Source organism: Schistocerca nitens, chromosome 1, assembly GCF_023898315.1.
Source record: "Schistocerca nitens isolate TAMUIC-IGC-003100 chromosome 1, iqSchNite1.1, whole genome shotgun sequence".
NCBI classification, from domain to species: domain Eukaryota; kingdom Metazoa; phylum Arthropoda; class Insecta; order Orthoptera; family Acrididae; genus Schistocerca; species Schistocerca nitens.
In genome coordinates, this window is record NC_064614.1 from 835,656,941 (window position 1) to 835,669,163 (window position 12,223).

The 12,223-nt window shown below is 37.6% G+C and overlaps 1 protein-coding gene across 1 annotated transcript in view; it reads right to left on the reverse strand.

Moving 5' to 3' along the window:
- Nucleotides 1–12,223, reverse strand: part of LOC126263109 (serine/threonine-protein kinase VRK1) — a 236,124-nt gene that overhangs the window by 30,787 nt on the left and 193,114 nt on the right. Inside the window, exon 7 of the mRNA XM_049960119.1 lies at nt 8,366–8,548. Within this exon, the coding sequence (XP_049816076.1) occupies nt 8,366–8,548 (183 nt within the window). The remainder of the gene's footprint in view (nt 1–8,365; nt 8,549–12,223) is intronic.

The window sequence follows — 12,223 nt, forward strand, 5'->3', positions numbered from 1 at the left end:
TGGGACCCAAAATATTATAATAATACTTGGGGTACTATAAGGAAATATTTCGATTGCATTTAACATGAGCAAAGTATTTACGTAAGTCAATGGAAGAAGAAGGATTAGTACATATTTTAATTAGACAACTGACAATCTACGAGAGGAATGACATCTTGTGTAGTGATTGGAAAATAATAGAAGACTTGTTGTCTTTTGTTGATGCACTTGATGCAATAAATAAGGACCGCAACAAAACTTTACACCAAAGTGAAAGTTTGAACTATAAAAGAAATAGCAGAAATAATTTTAAAAAGCATGAGGCAAACAGCAAAATTACACCAGTACAGTAAGAAAAGTTGTAATGACAATTATCAAAAGAAACATCCTCCTCCTGGTATCTTCTCAAGAATTTGTACAGAGTAACCATAAAACACAGAATGGGAATGTAGTATCTCATTTTGGTAAACAACCCACAATTAGTAGTAATGGGGAAAACATTGTTCAATCTGGATCCAGAGCTGAGGCTGAGGTCATGGAGATACATTAGAAGGCCTTATTTCATCTAAGTATATAAACTTTACACACAAAATACCCACAAAGGAATGGTTGCTGCTTGAAGAACCAAGCTTAGCTACTAATAACCCACAACCTATAGCAAAGCCTGTCACGATGTGAGAACCGCCAGGTGTTGTAGAGGAAAATGTGTGTACATACGGAAATACGCACCCATATATAGGAAGCTATGACGGTTCTACACTGAATGTACATAAGAAGAGGCGCACATAAACAAAAAACAGTGGAAGTTCTAAATAGAAGTTAGAATAGGCACAATGAACTCATGCGCAAAGAGAGAGAAAAGCATATAAGTTTATGGAACAAAAATGCTACGTAACAAACAACAATAAAGTAGTAATGAGTAATGGATAAATAAAAAAGAGGTGTGAGCAAAGAAAGAAAACTAAAGTAGGAGAGGAATGAGTCATGTTGATCATTAAGAAACATCAGTGTAATAAATACTCTAACGAATTGAAGGATAGTGGGACGTAAATAGTATATGTATACATAGTATCTATTGAAAATATAGAAGATGATAAGTAGAGGAGGATTTAGGGAGTAAATGATATACTAAAGAGTGAATGCAAAGTTTAAGATATAAATCTATCTTTACTAGAAGCTACTTAATTGTGGTATACATAGAAATGTATACTAGGGTAATGAGCCATGAGGCCTCCTCAGAAAGGATAAGGGGGGGGGCGTACCTGGCAATCACTAAGTATAAAGGGCAGGCATACCGACATGGAGATAGGACAATCTGTGGCCTACGAAATACGGATGTTTTGTAAGGGGCGTAATTACCAGAATGGAAAGAGTAAGTGCTCCCATGAGGTCAGCCCACAAGCAAGGAATAGGTGATCCTAGGAGAAGGGGACAGTCACAAATTTTATAGGGATTATTCTCAGAAGTGTGAATTCTATGAATGACTAGCATTATTATGTTTCATGGAAATAAATGAGTGTCAAAAGAACACTTCCATTTTGTCCAGAGTCCCTCCAAGCTACAAATAAAGAAAATAGTACATACTAGGAAAAAGATAGTACAAAAGATAGGAAATAGATTACTCATGAGCCATAAACACCTGAAGTTTACGATCGAAAAAAAAAAAGAGGAAATAAAGAAAAGAAAAAGAACCCTCACAATTCCTAAATATTGGTAAAGCTGACTAAAACCAAGAGTAAATGTTCATGTCTTAATAACAAAATAAAATAAGAAAAGAGTAGAGAAACAATAAGCAAAATATTGTTCAAGAAAGAACAGAGAATTGTTATTGGAAGGAAAGATATGTATATAAACATATGTAAGAAATGTATACTGTTAAGATATGAAATGTTATGAGTGATATTATTTGTATAATGATTATGTATAAAATATCGCGGGTTCGATCTGAAAGGGAGGGGGGGGGGATATGTAGTGATTCGAGAATTTCTGTGAACATTCTAGGACCACTCAGCCTTCTACCGTCTCGAACACACGATATTCTGGATATGAGTAGAATCCTACCTACTGCACGTGACGCGGGCGCGCGCGCGTGTGCGTGTGTGTGTGTGTGTGTGTGTGTGTGTGAGCGCGCAGGTTTAAAATTATTTACGGGAAGAAAGTAGACGTGGCGGATGAACAGCACCGACTAGTACCTGTCGGGCAATCTATAGATATTTTAGTGAGTGTGAAAGGAAGAACCATGGAGCTTATATGCAGCTCTGTGCTTATGGGGTCACTGACTATTGTTATTAAAACAAAAGACAGTTGAAAAAGAACTCTTGAAAACTCTTGACGTAACCTTGATATAGGCAAGACTTATTTTCTGATTTATGTTAAGAAAAATTGTGGTACCAAAGCCAACTTTCTTTTAACTGTAATTTAACTTGTTTCTGACATTTGACTGTACGAGGGACTTACCGGAAGTTAAATATTTATGTTGAAAGAGAGAGTTTTATTGTGTACAAAAGTCAAATACACCGTTAACTGACGAAAAGCAAAGTCTGTATGTCTACTTATTTCATAAGTACAAAGAGTCTAAGAATTTCTGTACCTAGCGTTATTCGATGGAGAAGAGGTCAAGAGGATTTCCAGCAGCCGGCTATCCAGTAAAGAAGAGTGGCTGCAAATTCCTAGTAAGTCACCTCGTAAATAAGTGGAAGATGGTTTGGGGGAATAAACCAAAATAACTCAGATTCACACTCACACTTTAAGTTGGAATCGTTAAGAGGCGCTGAACACTGTGGTCATCAGCACCTGGAAAAGTCACCAATCTTTCCATTTCCAGTCTTGGCACTTTCCGAATGATGATGAGGACAACACAGACACCCAGTCTCCAGGCGGAGAAAATCCCCAACCTGGCCTGAATTGAATCTGGGACCCCGTGATCCAGACATGCATGGCATGATGTTAGTGCCATTCTTTGTGTACACTGTATTTTCACTTTGAATGTCTTTCAGAATACCACTTGACTACAGCCACACCGACAAACATGCACTACAGAAAATAAATAAATTTTACAGTCAAAGGTGACTATGAGACCATTTAAAAAATTTTACATGATTGTAAGCCCCAACCACGAGAAATTGATCACAAGAAGTTGATGGGTACAGAAAGCTGGCTACAATCCAAAACAGACATCAGTAAGATTTTTGGAATAAATTTAAGTGTATATCGAAAGGATAGGTTAATGGGAAATGGAGGTGGTGTATTTGTTGCAGTGCACAAGAAATACATATCCAGTGAGATAAAAATTTAATCTGCCAGCAAGACTGTTCAATCAAATCTCAATATTGAGAGTGGACATAAACTTGTAATTAGATGGTGCTATCACGTACCGTACTCACTCATCAAACATATCCGAAAACTTTAAGAGAAAAACCTCAATTTGCTAGTATATATGTTCCGAATCATACTGTCACCATCAGAGGAGACTTTAATCATCCACCACTCAACTGTGATAATTCCAGTTTTTAAGAGGCTACATGAAAAGACATCAAGCAAAATAATACTAAATGGCTTTGATGAAGATTATCTATAACTTATAACCTGTAAGTTCATTCATGATGGAAGCAATGATTCTTTCTTGTCATAAAATATTTAACTTGTTCAACTCTCAGTCAACTATGAGGTCACTAGCCATCATTTTTATTTGTTGTTCTGTTTTTGCAATGTTTGTGTCAAACTTTTGGATTACATGAAATGTATTCACAGTTGTGAATATGGACAACCATCAGCTGTATAATGGAATGGCAATAATGAGAATTTTTGCCTGACCAAGATTTGAACGATGATGTCCTGCTTATTGCTTACCATTAGCCTATCCGATCATGTTGCATGGCCAGACCCAAACTTCCATAAGTCATCAACAGTCTGTCATCGTACATTCATTATGTATATTCCCATACGAGGGAGACATTTTAATTGAAAGTCACTTCTGGTGTTGGTAGATAAATATGATGTTGCAATGCCAGTGTTGTTCAGAAGTATGATGCAATTTTCCTTCGGATATGCATGCATGCTGCTACAGCTGTTAATAAATACATGAACATTGACTGCATCATGCTTCTGAACAACACAGTCTGTAGAGAAGCAGCAGGTCAAATGCTTTTCAGATATCGAGAAACATGGAATGTGCCTGTTGCCTTTCATCCATAGTGTAGCGTATCATGTGAGAAAAGGGCAAGCTAAGTTTTCCCGAAGCGATGCTTTATACAACTGTGCCGATTTTTTTGGACGTAAGCTTTTTGGTCTCTAGGAAACTTATTATATTCAGACTACAAATATGTTCCAGAATTCTGCAGCAATTCAATTTTAAGGATATTGGACTGTAGTTTTGTGGGTCCATTTTTTACCCTTCTTATGTATAGGTGTTGCCTGCACTTTTTTCCAGTCACTTGGGATTCTATGCTGGGTGAAAAATTCCCAATGAATGCAAGCTAAGTAAGAGGGCCAATGCTGTAGAATACTCTTCGTAAGAATTGTGATTCCACCTGGATATAGCGACTTACTTGTTTCCAATTCTTTCAGCTGTTTTTCAATGCCAGGGATGCTTATTATGATGTTATCCACATGAGACAGTGTGTGATAGTCAAACGGCGGTATGTTTGCAAGATTCTCATGCATGACCGATTCTTAAATACAAAACTTAAATTTCGGCTTTTGTTTTACTATCTTTTACTGTCACACCAGACTGGTCAATGAGTGAGTGGATGGAAGCTTTAGACCTGTTTAGCGATTTTACACAGGACCAGAAATTCTTCAGGTTCTTGGCCAAATCTTTTGATAAGGCATGATGGTGGTAGTAGTTGTTTGCTTTGCACTTAGATCTTTTCACAGATGTACAAATCTCGACTAACCTTCACCTGTCATAATTAGTGCATTCCCTTTTGAACAGCCTTTGCTTCCTCAGCATTTTCTGAATTTTGTTGTTAAACCATGGTTGGTCTTTTCAGTCTTTAATCTGCTTACTAGGCACATACTTCTCCAGAGCACAACATACTCTCGTCCGCCACCAGCTATGGAACGTGAAGCTTCAATAATGCCAGCCACTCGTGGAGGCGAAATGTCAAAAAATCTTTGAATAAATGTCGGTTCAAGATCCAAAGACAGAAGCCAACACGCAACTTGACAATTTACAATCAGTTTAAAATTTGACTATAACTCCTCTATAATACCAAATGATGTCAATTCATTGTCTAAGAGTGATGCTAACAACTGCTTAATTGCTCTTCCTAGCAGAAACACTCTCATAGCCTTTTTGACTGATTTATGGTTGAGCCTAGTTGTAGCTACAAGGTCTAAGATATTTCCATTGCGTGTAGGCTGCCAAACTAGCTGCTCAAGACGGTTTTCAGAAAATGTGTTCAAAAGTACTTCACAAGACTTTTCATCTGTACCCCCTGCAATGACTCCATAGATGACCCAGTCATATAAACCAACAGTAAAGTTTGTTTCACCACCATGTTACACACAACCAGATAACTTCACTGTCACCCTCAATTTGAGCATCAATAGAGAGAATTTTTTTTTGTCAACTGAAATGAACACTCCTTGTCCTATGGTATCTTATCTGTCTATCTGATGTATGTTCCACGACTCACTAAATATTTCAGAGCTTTCTACTTTGGGTTTCAGCCAGCTCCCTGTCCCAAGAATATAATTTGAGTGCAAAAACTTTCCTGGAGGGCAGTAAAATCTGAAACTTTGTTACGAATACTTCGACACTTAACTGATAAAATTTTGACAGTTAAAGTGTTGTTACTCTGCACATGGTCCGATTTCACTATCTGCTTATTGACCGGCTAGTGTTTATCAGAGCACCTCAAACTACCGCCTAGCCCAAACACCACCATTTGCACTCTGCCACTTGAGCAGCTGCTTCCTTTGTGTAGTGCACCTCTGACCTACCAAGCAGAATCCTCACAAGGAGACATTCCCAGTGGTGTGATTGACTTTTGGAAACTATCCATACAGTGATGTAGGTTAGGGTCTCATGTACCACACACTGCAGCCATTCACCATGGCTGGTCCTCATTTGCAAATAACTGATGAAAAAAAGAATTCAGAATTTTGTGTGACACTCAATAGCATTAAAAAAGTTGTGTTATATAAGTCTAGTTTCTTAGAATAGTGGATGACATAAAAGCTTCACATGCAGAAGGTTGAGGGTTCGAATCTCATCAGGTGCAGTTAGCTTTCTTTTTTTTTTTTTTAATTTTAAAATCTTTAATGAAATGACTCTGATCATCAGTTTTATTGAATTGATTGATTTAAATGTAATTTTGAATTCCATTCCTTTGTCACATAATCTTACTCATAATATCAACATCTTCAATTGCTCTCATTTTTCTTCCTATTGTTCTTTCTGCACTTGAAATCCTTATTTATATGTTTTCAGTTGATTTATTAATTTTGATTTAATTCCTTTTTTTTATTATCCTGTTTTTCTGCCCACATTATTGTGTTGATTATATCTATTTCTCATTTTGCTTGAATTTCATTTTACTTATAAACCCGTCTTTCTTCTTCTTCTTCTTCTTCTTCTTCTTCTTTTTTGAAATGGGCCAGTTAAGGACCACGATATTCAACTTTTCAGCCTGGAGAGGGACTTGATGTTTTAAAATGATGTGACAAAGGAATAGAAATAAAAGTTTAAATGCAAACTAATTAACTGAATAAAAATAATGACTAGATTTGATACTACAACCTCGTGCATGTAAAGCTGCTCTCTTATCCATTATATCACGCAACCAGACTATGTAATGCAATTTTTTCTAACGATATTGGGTATCACACAAAATTCCAATTGTTTTTTCTTCTTGTCAATTACTTAAATTCACCCAGCCAGGTGAATGGCTGCTGTGTGCGATACATGGGATCTTGACCTACATCACTCTATAGATAGTTCCAAAAAGTCGATCACACCACTGGGGAGCTCTCCTTGTTGCATGATGCCCCCTGCAGATATACCGAATGCGCTTTGGCTTTCTTTCCATCCATGAATGCTGTTTTGTCACCACAAAAATTAATAATTTTCATCAGGAACTCATTTCAGAAATAAAATTATAAATTCAAGATAAAGAATATAAATAAACAATTGCTGACATATAGCCAAGCCACACAAGAAGATTTTTTGGGGTAGCGACCCACTGGATTGATGATAACCTCAATCAATAATTCAAAAGACTACTAGGTCTGAGATTTTCTGGAGTTCACATCTACGATCATGTAGCCTCAATACTTGATGAAATGCACAAAGAATTTAGTGAAACTGTTTAAACACTTCGTATATCTATTAGTAGTTAAAATGGAGTCAGAGGAAGAGAGAAAGATGAATATATAACAGCGAAATACGAAGAGGATGATGATGATGACAATTTCCAGAAGTGTCAGATAATTTTCTTTTCGGTGAGAACACATGTATCACAGAACAAGCAACCAATTACCACCAAACTTTTGATGTGCTGCACATGCTCTATTTCTGCACTACAAGTGATTTTACTCATTATCTTCCGACAATGGAGAATAAATCACACTATCCAAAGTGCATCACAAGACCATACAAAAATGTAATACTTTGTGGAATGCTGCTGGACACTCAAAATCATCTGAAATAACTGAAGCTGTTTTTGGAAAAGTTTTGAGTATCTGTTCTTTCATGGCAGAATAGTTTGTATGACGCAATGATAGAAATTTCTTTGATCACTGAAGTTGATGCAGTTACACAGAATGTTGTAATTTAAAAATTTCATAAGAAATGAGTTTGAGTATATAAAAGAATTTATAACATGTTCAGGTCCTACTGATGAAGCTCTGGATATAATGCAAGGTGGAAGAAAGAGTATTATAGAGTTTATTCCAGTCTTGATGGCTCTGCATAAAAGGCAGCAAAAATTGGAGGATAATCTCTCTAAATATTGCAGCATGTCGGTAATCTCCTGTAAAGAATGTGTTGAGAGTCTCAGTCTTATAGAACTGATTTTTTTTTTCAATTATTAAAGACGTGTTCGACATGTTCACTGGAATTTGGAATGAAAAATAGATGCTAAATGCAAGTATAAACTGAGCTAGTCCTTGATGGTTCTACTCCCACTCGAAGAGTCTAATAAGAAATTAACTTGTGACATCTAAAAAATTAACCTTTCATTAAGTCAAATGGGCAGCTGCTGAAATTAATTCAATTAAATGTGACTAAAACTGACACACACACACACACACACACACACAGACAGACAGACAGAGAGAGAAAGAGAGAGTTTCCATTGTGTCAATAACACAATGTTATCTACAACATATATGTGCAGTGTCATAATGACAATATGGAGCTAAAGCTATAAACTCAACTTACGTGGTGGACTTCCTTTCTTAAAACATGCCTTCATTAAATTTGACACATCATTCATATATTTTATCTTCTCTTTCTGAATAACTTGTGGAGGTTCAGAAATTTTTTTCTCCCAAGGAAGCTCTGAGGCTGCCCACTGAATCATGTTGAAGCCCAGGACTTCCAGATCACCTCTTCTAGTTGGAACTAAAACGAATAACAAAACACATAATGATTAGACCAATCTATATTCTCCATAAACATTCAGAGCAGCTAATAATGTATTATCTCACCAAGAGCAAACATTTGACAACTACAATCCATCTGATACAGACTTAAATACAACAGCAGTGAACTGTAAGTGCATACATTTTTGTTGCTGAAAAGAACCTGTCTAGCAGGCACCAAAATAAATATAACTGATGCAGGGATGACAGGAAAACAAAATAAACGTAATTAATCTCTCTCTTTCAAACCTGTGATTAACACTTGGGAGAAGGGAAGGGGCAATGCAGAATAGAAAAGTTAAAAAGGTAAGTGCAATCAGTAAAGGATAGTGGAAGGCAGTCAGAACTGGTATACAAAAGGTGGAAATAAAGTACCATTTGTGAACCCAGCAATGCCTCACAAATGGTAATATGTATGGGAGTTGGATATACACCATATCTCCTTCTCCCACCTTTCTCTGTCCATGTCTTTCTCCTCCCACCCTCCCTGACAACCTCATCCTCCTCTCCAAGCTCTCTCCTCCTCCTCCTCCTCCACCCTCCTCTGTCTGTTTCGTCATTCTCCTCTCAATGTAGTCTCCCTTCCTTCTCATTGTTTATTTCCCCACTCTCGCTGACCTTAAGCATTGTTTATTGTTACCGCCAATGAAACCTTGATTGGCAACTGAAGTTGCATAAAATAAATGGTTGGGATCATTGGTAGACGGGGTACAAAAAGGTGTCTCCTGCTGTTGGCTCTGTGAGGATGACATTATTTCACATAGTTTGAATCTTAAAACAGGGAGGATTACAAAGTTTCGGACAATTCAGATTCCATAACAGTATTCTAATCATAAGCAGACAAGCCATAAATAAAACTTTTTTGCAGACAAGCCATAAATAAAACTTTTCTGTTTTCTGTTAACCCGTGAGCACTCACACTATTAGCATTTTGCTCAAAAAAAATTTAAAAGGCACAGTATTTTGTCAACAATGCTTGCAGGGCACTCGTTTGCTCAGTAGTCCAGTGAAACTGTCAGAAAAAAAGCCTGTACCTTGCAAAAGGTGGGGTAGAAGATTATTTTTTTAACTCATTCATATTGTTGGAAAGGTTAGAAAACCAAGTTTTGCCAACAAAATTTCTCTTGGGGAAACTTTCTGCAGTCAAAAAACTTCGAAAATTTCGGACTTTTTTTCAGTTTTTTAAAAATATCTCAGTTTCATTTGCTCTTGTCACTTTGACATCTATTTTCGTTTTTAAAGAGCACAAAATTCTCTACTAATTTGATTCTTACTATTTTTTTCTACTCCCAGTATCTAGGGCGCTACAGGGCGTCAAAAAATACCAAATTTTCAAGTTTCGAGCAAAGTGGCAAATTACCTCATTTTTGAACACTGTTATTTCAGTTTCTATTTGTGTAGTATAAACATTGATTGAAAGTAAGGGACCCACAGCAAAATTATGGGTTCAGTACTACAAGATGGTCACTCTCATGAAACAATTTACTGAAGCAGATCGATCAGGCAATTGGAAACTTCATCTTGAAAGCGTGCGAAAAATGCTTCCCTACTTCCATTCAGCTGGACATTTTATGTACGCTAAAAGTGGCCACCTCTACTTACAGGATATGTTGAAACTCGAGGAAAAAATGGATTTATCAGAATGTGAGAAGTTCACAACGAAAGGACATTTTACAATCCGGCGATCAGAAAAGTATTGGTCAGGGGTTCCTTCTGACATGACTATAGAACAAACATTGATCAGAACCATGAAGAGTTCTGGAGGACTTACTTCTGGCCGAGGAATTACGGATAGCGTATTAACCAGATGGACATTGGGTATGATTCACATGCAGAACATTTGTGAAGAAATTGAGTTGTATTGCGAAGTGAGCGCAGTAACATCAGAATAGCATGTAGATGCAAGAAGTTGTCGCATCGAACGAGATGGCATAGACTTGCATAAGCTGCGAGATTGGTTTTCAGTGCACCCTCCCTTACCTGAAAGTGATTTTATAATGTCTATCAGCAGTGGTGTTGTCGGAACGGAGGATGTTAATTGTCATATGTGTCACAAAGAGAGGGAAAAAGGCATGAAAAGAATAGTTGGTGACAATTTCCACGATGTAAAGTTCCGTAGACAAGATAAAGTTGTGACTCTCCTTTCTGTGTTCAATTCTGTAGAAGCTGGGAGCACTAAAATTACTCCTGTTTAATGAAACAAAGTGAAGAAGAGTTAAAAGCCTTTCTGAAATATGAACTTACTCCTTACCCAAAGTCCCTATTCTCAGAAAAAGGCATGCGAAAAGGAACAAAATCTTCATTCTACAATGCCTTCCTTCCAATGGAAGATGTGAAGTCAGGTGGACCGAGTAAATGTTTTGTCATTGATGGAGGGTACCTTATCCACAAAGTGACTTGGACTCGAAATGTTTGCTTCAAGTCAATAGCCCAAAGCTATGTTTCTTACCTGCAATGTCATTTTGGATCTCAATTTGCTATTGTATTTGATGGGTATCCATGTGAGGGAGACAAATGTAGCACAAAGAGTGCTGAGAGGATTCGTAAGTCCATAAAACATTCTTCGGTTGACGTTGTGGTTGAATCAGAGATAGTGAACCAAGTCCCTCAGGACAAGTTCTTGTACAACAAATGAAACAAGATGCATTTGATCACACTTCTTAAAAAGGAATTTCTGGAGTGTAGCATTGAAGTGCACCAGGCACAAGAAGATGCTGACGTTATGATTGTAACATCTGCCATTTGAAGAACCAAAGATTTTGGAAGTGTTGTCATTGTAGGAGAAGATGTTGACCTGCTTGTGCTCACGACCGGTTTGGGGCAAGGCATTGAAAACTTAGTTTTCTTAAAGCCAGGAAGAGGAAATGCAGAAGACAAGTGGTTTTCCACTGCATCTTACAAGTTTGACAGTGAATATATTCTGTTCACTCACACCTTTAGCGGATATGATACAACATCCGCTTTTTGGTCAAGGAAAAATTAAGTGCTGCAATATTGTTGCGAAAAATGAACACCTAACCTCAGCACTTTGCACGTTCAATAAACCACATGCTACCCGTGAAGAAATAACAACAACAGGAGAACAGGTTACTATCGCATTGTATAGTGGAGGTGTTAGCAGTTCCCACACACTAGACCATTTGCGGTACCAGCTGTTCGCCAAGTCTGCCACAAAAAGCAAACTGAATCTTGTACGGTTGCCACCTACACAAGATGCTGCACATCATCATTCGTTGCGGACTTACCAACAAGTCCAAAGTTGGATGGGAAACTGGAGCTGGAAACCTCATGAGAAATGGGGCTGGAATCACAGTGACCACGGTCCAATACCCGTTATAATGAGCCAAGATCCAGCACCTGAAGCACTTCTTCACATTGCTTCATGCTCATGCAAGCTGAACTGTGGCGGAGCGTGCTCCTGCAGAAAAGCGGGTTTGAAATGTTCTTCAATTTGCAAGAAATGTACTGGGGTCAATTGTGAAAATACGCCAAAATTTTTATATGAAGACAGTGAAGAAGATGGTATGGAGGATGTTGAGGAAACCGCTGACGAAATCAACGAACTTGCTGAGGCTGAGTCGCTGTTTAAAGAAGAGGTCAATCTGGGATCAACTCTATGTACAGACCCTGAATCCGTAACTCAAGTGGTGACACT